We start from the raw sequence: 10437 nt of genomic DNA, 5'->3' as shown, positions 1-10437 counted from the left end.
AGTTTTAATAATAAATGTAACAATGCCCATGATCGCAGACAGACAGACATGGAAAAATTGGGCCACATACCATATATTAAGAATTATCTAACCATGCATTTTGTATAGATTTTTTACCCTCTGATAAAGTTATCGTAACGTTAGTTGTTTAAATTAAGGCAGGCCATCTCAGGCCTAACGTTAGGTGAAGGGTAGGTTGTAAAGAGCACACAAAATGGCCGTTTTACCCCTTTTGAAATGCTAATTATGCAATTAATTTACGTTAACTGTCTCTTTCTCTGCAATTTCTCAACTGAGAATAATGGTCATTAATAATCACGATTATAATTTTGGCTAAAAACAGGTTTCTCCCTCTTTCCAAATTCATATTTAACCCACCATAAAATTTCTAAATAATGCAAAGCAGTTTTGTTATTGTGATCATCATAAAGGCCTTAAGCTGAAATGTTGTACTGCATTTCTAGTCATTATGCATAATTGTAACAGTATCTTATGTATTTACAAAAACACCTTTAATTTATGCTTTATTTTATATGCTTATTTTTTTACATGTGTGCTTTTTGTCTTTTATGTACTAGGGGCTATGCTGAAATTTCTTAGTGTACACACAGCTGCAGCGACAGTCACAGACTCAGTCCATGATGCCGCAACATCAGAATGTTTCCGTAGTGCTGCTGGTGAGGATTATGATTTTTAGTTTGCACTCTGATATAAAACACTGGTTGTATTCATTTTTATTACATGGCTTGGCTGAATTCCAATGTAGAACGCGGTCTGTTATTTCTTGATAACAGACCGCTGCGAAGTATAACAGACCGTTGCCATGAAAAACAGAGCGTTGCTATGGACGCAACCGTAGAGACGGAACGGACTATTTTCTTTAGCGGAAGCAATACAATTGTTTTTAAATCAATAAACTCCTTTTTAAATCAATATTTTGTGTCAAATTATTGATTTATTTGGTAGGTAGCCATGTAGTAAGCGGGATAATGTATAGGGTGGCGGTTGTTATAGCGAATAACAACCCCTTCAGGCTGATTCAAGACCCCTCCGCTTCGCGTCGGGGTCCCGTTCAGCCTGTTGGTGTTGTTATTCGCTATAACAACCGCCACCCTATACATTATCCCTTACATATTGTACAACACAATATTCATGCCTACTTTATTGAAATCAGCCTTTACACTGTCCATTCATTTCTGTTAATGTACATTTAATATTTAAAGGGATCATATAATGTCATTTTTGTACAAGCTAATATGATTCTTTAAGGTCTAAATTAAAAGTTTGTAATATACTTTAATTAAAAATTCTCATTAGTATTGTAAGAAAACACTAATTTTACCTGGTCAAAAACAGCAGTTTTTTAGCACGCCATTTGAGTGCATGTGTCTTTGAATGATAATGAGCTTTGCTCACCCCGCCCCTCTGTTCTGTGCGTACACCGTTTCTAACACAATAACCCCACATCCATAATGCGTTTTTTATTATAAACATGGGCGGGTCTTGTGTTGAAACACTGCTGTTACTCAACAATCGCGGGAGGGGCGTTGGATATTGTGACGTCATAATATCGAACAGCTTGATTTGAGACAGGGGAAAACATATAAGGAGATTAAAACAAAACCACTGGATGGATTTTTATCATGATAGGATGGTTGTGTACAGGCACTGCCAACAGACATTTCAGTGCAATCAACTTGTAAAAGTGCATGTACCATTATATGACCCCTTTAAGGGTCATCTGCTGATCCTCCTGAGGCAAACCCTCAGTCTTCAGAATCCCATCCATCTGATTCCCAAGCAAAAGAGACTACTCCAACTGAGGCACCTTCTGCAGATGTTTCAGCTAAAGTCCAGCAAGCTCCACCTCTTGACCCAGCTGACTGGCCTTTTGTCTTGTCAGGTGCAATGAGATCTGATTTAATAAACAGAGGTCCAATGCAACCAAAATCTGACTTTAAATTTCCCAGAAGAGAAGATGATCATGTCACCAACACTACTTTTACAGGACTTTGGTAAATGGTGAGCAAATTAGGAGAAGCTGGTTAAGCTATTCACCTAAAAGCAATGCACTCTTCTGCTTTTGCTGTAAATTGTTTTCTGTAAAAGAGTACAACTTAATCAGAAGTGGATTGAATGACTGGAAAAATGCACCATCCCTTTTAAACATCCACGAGAACTCACCTGAACACATCAAACATCTGGCAGCATGGAAGGAGTTAGAGATGCGTCTGGAAAAGGGGGAAACAATAGACATGCAGGAAATGTCACTTCTAGAGTTTGAGAAGAGGCGCTGGAGGGAGGTTCTTACCCGCTTAGTGGCCATAATCCAGTCCCTTTCTCGCAGAAACCTGGCATTGAGAGGATCAAGTGACACACTGTATCAGCCAAACAATGGTCACTTTTTAAAAGAGGTGGAACTCTTAGCTAAGTTTGATCCTGTAATGCAACAACATATTGCAAGGGCACAACGTGCTGCTGGCAAGCAACCACATTACTTGGGGAAGACCATTCAGAATGAGCTAATTGCAGCAATGAGTGGCAAAGTAATAGATAAAATAGTAACAAACATCAAAGCTGCTAAATACTTCTCAATCATACTGGATTGCACTCCTGATGTAAGCCACCAGGAGCAAATGTCTGTTGTCTTACGGACAGTCAGTCTCAATGACGTTCCAGAGATCAAGGAGCATTTCATTGGTTTCCTTGTAGCTGAAGCAACCACTGATGAATGCTTGTCAAAGCTGATTCTTGAAAAGCTGGAGGAACACAATCTTCAATTTGATGATTGCAGAGGTCAAGCGTATGACAACGGATCTAACATGAAAGGTAAACACAGGGGTGTCCAGGCAAGGCTGTTGAAGAAGAATCCTTGTGCTTTTTTTGTGCCATGTGGTGCACACACACTAAATTTGGTTGTGGCTGATGCAGCCAAAGCTTCTTCAGATGCAATGAGTTATTTTGGATACCTCCAGAAAATCTACTGCCTTTTTTCAGCAGCTCCTCAAAGGTGGGCAATACTTAAAAAACATGTTGAGATCAGTGTAAAGGGCTGGACAGAAACAAGATGGGAGAGCAGGATTAAAAGCGTAGAGGCTCTGCGCTATCAGGCCTCAGAGGTAAGGGAAGCTCTCTTGGAATTGAGGGACAAGGCCACTGATGGAAACATCAGAACTGAAGCTCAGTCGTTGGCAGAGGAAGTGGGCTCATTCCGCTTCTCCATTTGCTCTGTGGTGTGGTACGACATTCTTTCCTCTGTCCATCATGCAAACAAGCTGATGCAGTCACCTGACATGCAGTTAGATGTAGCTGTTGATCTTCTCAATAAGATACAGAGGTCCCTCACTGACTACAGAGTCACTGGTTTTGCAGCAGCTCAAGCAACAGCCAAAGACATCTGTGATGCCATGAATGTAGAAGCCACACTGAAGCAGAAAAGGCTGAGGAGCACAAAGAAACACTTCGCCTATGAAGCTCATGATGAACCATTCATGGATGCGTTGAAGATGCTAGAAGTGACATTCTTTTACACAGTTGTAGATGCTGTCAAATCTTCTGTTGAAGACAGGTTTGTCAGTTTCAGTGAAGTGAGAGACAAGTTCAGCGTGCTCCTCAACTTCAAGAGTCTGACACTAAGTGAATTGGGAGCACAATGTGAGACACTTAGTAAAACTCTATCGACAAACAAAGATGCAGACATCAGTGGAAGGGAACTTGCTCTTGAGTTGACAAACTTCCCACAACTGCCGTCAAGCAAAATGACCCTGCTTAGCCTCCTGTCATTTATTCACACTCAGCATTTGACGGAAATTTACCCCAATCTCTGGACAGCTCTTCGAATCGCATTGACCTTACCTGTTACTGTAGCCAGTGCAGAAAGAAGCTTTTCAAAGCTCAAACTAATCAAAACATACCTGAGATCCACAATGGCCCAGGAGCGCTTATCAGGACTTGCTATTCTGAGTATCAACCATGAAACATGTGAGACTGTGTCATATGATGAGGTGATTGACGACTTTGCAGCAAAGAAGTCACGCAAAGTAAAAATCTAAATCTGTAGCCTTATATTTTATTATAGAATTAGGCTAATTTATTTTTTATTTGATTTAGTTTTTATGTACAATTTATTTATTTTATTTGTGTTTCATGTATATATGTTTAGTTTCATTTTTCAAGCTCACTTGCACTCGTTTGTTTAAATTCATGTAAATATTTTTTCATATGTATGTTGAATGTTACAGTTTTATACACTTAAATATTGAGCAATCTATAGCCTAATTCTTTTTTATATACACTACTGGTCAAAAGTTTTAGATCGGTAAGATTTTTTATGTTTTTAAAAGAAGTCTCTTCTGCTCACCAAGGCTGCATTTATTTGATTAAAAATACAAACAAATACAGTAATATTGTGAAATACTATGACAATTTAAAACTGAATTTAACTACTAACTATTCAACTAAAGCTGAATTTCCAGCATCATTACTCCAGTCTTCAGTGTCACGTGATCCTTCAGAAATCATTCTAATATGATGATTTGATGATCAAGAAACATTCATTATTATTATCAATGTTTAAAACAGTTGTGTACAAATTTTCATCAAAATTCTTTGATGAATAGAAAGTTCAAAAGAACAGCATTTATTTAAAATAGAATATTTTCTAACATTATACATTTCTTTACTGTAACTTTTGATCAGTTTAACTCATTCTTGATGAATAAAAGTATTGATTTATTTTATTTATTTCCCCCAAAAATAAAATAAAAATTCTTACTGACCCCAAACTTTTGAAGGGTAGTGTTTAACCCTCTGGGGTCTAAGGTGTTTTTGGGGCCCTTGGGATGTTTTGACATGCCCTGACATTTGTGCTTTTTTCAGTTATTTATAAACATGATAATGGCAAAGGTGTAAATTCACTCTATATAGCACAAACAGGGCTACCATAATATGCGAGCAACATGTATGTAGATGTTTGTATTTTTAAGAGAATAATGTTTATGCGTGGTTATTGAAAAAAAATAAAAATGAAAGTTGCTGAAATAAGACCACAAAACTCATACTAAATATGTGTCCACAAGACTTTTGACTAATGGATGTTGTCGCTTCGAGTTCTGGCTTCAAAATTATGTGAAAATAGTCTTGCTTTATCGTTCACATAAAACAATACATTGATTTAAATTGTGTAAGACAGGTTTTGCTTGGAAAGCCAATATGCGAGGGGGGCGTGAACGAGGAGTGGTTTACACCTGAGAATACAATGTCCCACCCACTCTGCATAATGAGTCATTTATTCAGGTGTGACACTGACTGAGCCAAGAATGAATGCAAGGACAAAAGATATATTTAGAAGAAGACTTATATTGACCATTTAAGATTTTGCTTACATCTATCTTGTAAATATGTTTTGCTATTTTATTAAAAAGGTTACAATTACAACAATAATTACAATTTCAACAATATTTCAAGTGTACTCTTTCTTTGTAAAAAAAATATTATAGGCCTATTATCATATGTATTCATTAGTTTGAATATAGCCAACATTGGAACAGCTAACATCTTAGTTGATGACTTTATTTTTGACAAAAATAGTATTTTATATATTGAAACTATATATAATTGAAAAACTGTACCCAAATCTAGCCGGCGCCCCCGGCCTGAGACAGTAGGTCCTTCCTCAGCGGAATCGGCCATGGAGCTGTGCTCCCCAGCTCCATCAACTCTGGGAACCACACTTGATTCCTTCCTTCTTCGGTACTAAGAAGTAACGGCTGTAAAAGCCCGACTCGCTCTCGGCTAAGGGGACGGTCTCTACCGCCCCTTTCCTCAGCAAATTCGCTATCTCGGTGCGGAGTAGGTGTGCTACTCCCTGATTCACAGAAGTTTCGACCCGGGCTGTAAAGCGCGGCGGTCTGCGAGCGAATTGTAGCGAATAGCCCCGTTTCACTATCTCTAGCACCCATTTTGAGACCCCTGGAATCGATTCCCATGCTTTCGCGTGAATGGCCAGTGGTAGAATGAAATCTGGGCTCCGGTCGCATTCAGGGACTCCGGTCACATTCAGGGACTCGGGGACCCGGCCATGATGACGTACTTCGTTCACCAGGCTCACATTCAATGGGGCAGTCGGCACTTCGTGCGGTGGCTTTGTAACTAACATCCCGGTTGTAGAAACGGGAAGGTGTTGCGTTACAAACGAGGCTGTGTGAGCTCGCGGCACGAGGCACGAGGTGCTTTTCAGAAAGTGTGTGCGTTGTGTGGCAGACACGTGATTTACACCTGAAACACTGTCAGCGTGAGCTGGGTTCTTTATTGTTTATTGTTTTCGACCCTGGATGAGTGTGACTCACAGAGAGGGTAGTGTTTATGTGTAGGGGTGGGCACTGGGTAGTGGGCACATTTCCTACATTTAAAACACCTTCGGCCTGAGCCGGAATATGACCAGACATAATGCTCTTTTTGAGATTTATGTGGGTCGCCGTGAGAATGGCGTTAGTGTGCAGGTGAGCGAGTTGAGGAACTGACTTGTTGGCTGCTGAATACACTCTTCGAATCGCTTCTGTTGAGGGAACTGAGAGAGCGGGTCGTGCCGATTTCGATGGCGGTCTGGCCGCAACGGGACTTAACCATCAGCGCCTTCCTAGGGGGGCTAGGAAGACTTAGGAGGCTCAAAGTTCGGCGCAAGCTTGGGCCTGGGTCCCCGGGCGGGAGGCGGCCTGCAACAGCTAGTGAAGCGCGAGCGCTGACGCACATCCCGAGCCTGGCGGCGCTGTGAGGCAGGCGGCGGAGGCGGTGGGGGCCTCCGAGCGGGCGGCTGCTTCTTAGCGCGACTCGCTACGGAACTGGAGCGCCGTGGCAGGAAGTGTCTCATGGCCTGAGACGCCTTCTGCACCTCGGAATAGCGCTCTTCGAAGCTCTTCACAGAGGGACCGAAGAGACCAGTCGGTGACATGGAAGCGTCCAGAAAGGTGGCGCTCTGTGACGGTGAGGGAGGTCATGTTGCGTCCACTGGCCTGGGCGGCGGTTTTAGTAGCTCTGAGAGCCAAATCCGTTGCGCTCCTCAAGTCCGTTACACGCTCCGTAGTCGGGCCAGCCTCATCCAGGGAGCGGAAAAGGTTGGCCTGATGTATCTGGAGGACCGCCATGGTGTGTAACGCGGATGCAGCTTGACCGCCGGCAGAGTATGCGCAGCCGATCAACGCTGAAGTGGTCCGGCAGGCTTTGATGAGTAGAGTCGACTTGGAACGCCATCCCGCAGAGGGCGGACACAAGTGCGTAGCAACTGCTTCCTCGACCGGAGGAACGGAGAGATATCCTCTGTCCTTGGCACCGTCAACCGCGGAGAGCGCCGAAGAAACAGAGGATCTCAGCCTGGCCGAAAACGGAGCTCCCCACGACTTGGAGAGCTCGTCATGCAGTTCAGGGAGGAAGGGAGCGGGCCTCAGAACAGGCGAAGAGTGGCGTCCTTGTAGAAAGCAGCCATCCAGCCTGTTGGGCGCGGGCTCCTGGGGCGCGGTCCAATCGAGGCAGAGGTCCTCCACGGCCTTCGTAAGGAGGCGGAGAAGCTCAGCGTCAATCGACGCCCTCACGCTGGACTCCTGTGTCGACGGGGTGGGATCCGGGACGGATTCCGACCATTCCTCGCTCCCGGACACGAGGAGGGAACAACTGTCATCCTCCATGACACCCCCGTCCATCTCGTCAGGCACTGACCATCGATGAAGGAGACGGGGAACTCTGAGAGAGAGGCTCGCGGGGAAGCCGCCGGCGAGGGCTCTCTTACAGAAGGCTCCGGTGGCGTCTGTGAACGTTGCTTTTTACGGCGCGGTCCAACAGGAAGCATCGGAGAGGCGGACTTGGTTGTCGAGCCCGCAGGGTCGAGAGAGGCAGTGCTTCGCACTCGCTGCAGCCGCCGTCAGCGAGCGCGTGGTCCGCGTGGTCCTGGTCCAGGCAGGAAACGCACAGCACATGGCAGTCCCCATCGCTGAGCGTGGCTCGACACGAGCCGCAGGACATGGTGGGCATTTATAAATGCCGGCTCTTTTAGAGGAAAACGTGTGTGTCGCACACTTAATAAACAAATTACAGCTGGTCCAAAACGCAGCAGCTCGAGTTCTTACCAGAACCAGGAAGTATGACCATATTAGCCCAGTTCTGTCAACACTATATTGGCTCCCTATTAAACATCGTATACATTTTTAAATATTGCTGATTACTTACAAAGCACTAAATGGTTTAGCTCCGCAGTACTTGACACATTATAGTCCTTCACGTCTATTGCAATCTCAAAATTCTGGCCAGTTGATAATACTTAGAATATCAAAATCGACTGCTGGCGGTAGATCCTTCTCCTATTTAGCACCAACATTTTGGAACAGTCTTCCTATCATTGTCCGTGAAGCAGACACACTCTGTCAGTTCAAAGCTTGACTAAAAACACATCTCTTTGACCTAGCATACACATAACACATTATAGAGTTCTATAATTCAATGTTAGGCTGCATAGATCAGGTCAGCCGGAACCGGGAACACTTCCCATAAATCCTGATGTACTCGTTACATCATAAGAAGAATGGCATCTACGCTAATTTTAGTGTTTTTGTTTATCCCAAGGTTTTCCCGCAGCCTGCCGGATCCAGGCTGTATCCAGATCTGATGAAGGACCTGCGCCTGGACCCGATGTTATAGCGGGGTGCTAAAGTGCCAACTAGTTTCTCCTTATGGAGGATCCCTTTATCACTCTACAGATAAAGCGTTGTTGGGAAAATTCGGTTCGCGTATCTACCCCGAAATTATTAAATTCTGTATCAAAAATGTTAAGGCCAGACAAGTAGTTTTTTAAGGCTTGGTTTGTAGGGAATTACAAACCTGCGCACATATATTCAAACGCGCATACCAATAGACTGAACTCGTAATACGCATGTGCACGCCATCAGCGTTTCTCACAGGTTTCGCGTTAAAAGTCTGTGTAGAGTTTACTGTTAAAATGGTGTTGTGTTAGCGGCCCCTAAGTTAATAACTAATGATCGTTGCGACGGAAGTGAATCAATCAAATTAATTCTCTCCTCGCCGTTCTCACCGTCCAAGACGCGCCGTGCCATCCTCGCCGGAGCTCGCCGCCGGCTCTCATTGAAAATGAATGACTTCCGGCCACTTTGACGCTCTCGCTGGCGGCGGTGTGAACGCACAGTTAGTCTTCTTCGTACTATTATTTAATCAAGCCAATTCAACATTGGCATGCGTGATTACACGGTCTGCCCCATAGTACGGATATAAACACAGAAGTGGACGCACGCACCAGTTGCTTTTTCGCTGAGGAGCTGAGCGCCCCCCGGAGTCAGCGGTGGTCCAGCAGTAGTAGCGAACCAGGACGTTCCCTTTCAGTCGAGAACGTCAGACGTAGTCGTTGACTGAATGGGGATCTATTAAAAATGCCACTAGTGCTGCCACCTTCCAGTGCCTAGACAGAAGCCTCCTGATCCCCCATCCCGCGATTTAAGGCAGAGAAGGGACAGGGCTTTAGGCCAGGGAAGTCACTACTGTTCCTACAGGACCACTGGGGAAGCGTTCCCTGTACTTGGAAGGAAGGGACGCTGTGGAAGCCACATCCTGCCCACAGGGAGGTAACATGTGGAGAATACACATATGAACTGGGCGAATTGACGGGCAGTACAACATATGGAATTTCACTGGGGAGGCTCCAGCCTATAACAGGGGGGAGCTACTAACCAGACAGTGACGGCAGAAAGCTCTGCCAAGGGAAGACACAGGCTCGCCGCAGGGAGCCATATCGTGGAAGAATACACATATGGGATCTCCGTAGGGATCGCAACATATGGACCGAGCCCAGCACAAGTTCCACCAGTGCATACAAGTGGTAGGCCTGGCTTCGGACGCTCCGCCACGTCTGTCGCCGGAGGTTGTGGAGGAACTTCGGTTTAAGAGGGAACTCTACTGGAGCAAGAATTGCGCGTGTATCCAGGGGAATGGCGCAGCAAGCCGACCCTTCGAACCGGGCTCAAGTGAAACTGGCTTCATGAGAAGGGAGCCTACAGGAGCAGCGGTTTGATTTTAGGTGTCGCCCAGCCCCCAACTCTAGAATATCTGTCAGCGAAGCACGCTGTGTCAACGCCTAGGCGGGAGCACACACACACTTCAGAGGAGCTCACCACCTAGGTGAACACGTGCATCTTGGGATTTTCATCAAGATGAAGGCAGCCACCAATTCAGTGGGCCAAGCTCGCTTGGAAACAGGCTTCCCTTTCTACTGATTTCCTTAACAGAAGAGAACTGGTCTGAGAGCAAGCAAGTCCCTACCCTCTAGTAGAGAGTACGCGAGTTTTTAACTCACTACCTGCAGTGGCTCAGGGGCGGTCTCTGCAGTGCAGTAGCACCAGAGATAAGGCCCAAGAGGATAAAGAGGGGCGCAAGGCAGATTCA

At 44.9% G+C, this 10437-nt stretch overlaps 1 protein-coding gene across 1 annotated transcript; it reads left to right on the top strand.

Annotated features, from left to right (window-relative positions):
- Positions 1–2225: 2225 nt before the first annotated feature.
- On the top strand, positions 2226–4052 carry LOC311279225 (zinc finger MYM-type protein 1-like; the record flags this gene model as incomplete). The annotated part of the gene is made up of 1 exon (XM_084390562.1): positions 2226–4052. The coding sequence occupies one exon, from the start codon at positions 2226–2228 to the stop codon at positions 4050–4052; it is 1827 nt and encodes a 608-aa protein (XP_084246688.1).
- Positions 4053–10437: the final 6385 nt, after the last annotated feature.

The sequence above is a fragment of the Rutilus rutilus genome (genome assembly GCF_951802725.1).
Source record: "Rutilus rutilus genome assembly, chromosome: 2".
Lineage (NCBI taxonomy): Eukaryota > Metazoa > Chordata > Actinopteri > Cypriniformes > Leuciscidae > Rutilus > Rutilus rutilus.
The sequence above is the reverse complement of the archived record's forward strand: the minus strand, read 5'-3'. Positions and strand labels throughout refer to the sequence as shown.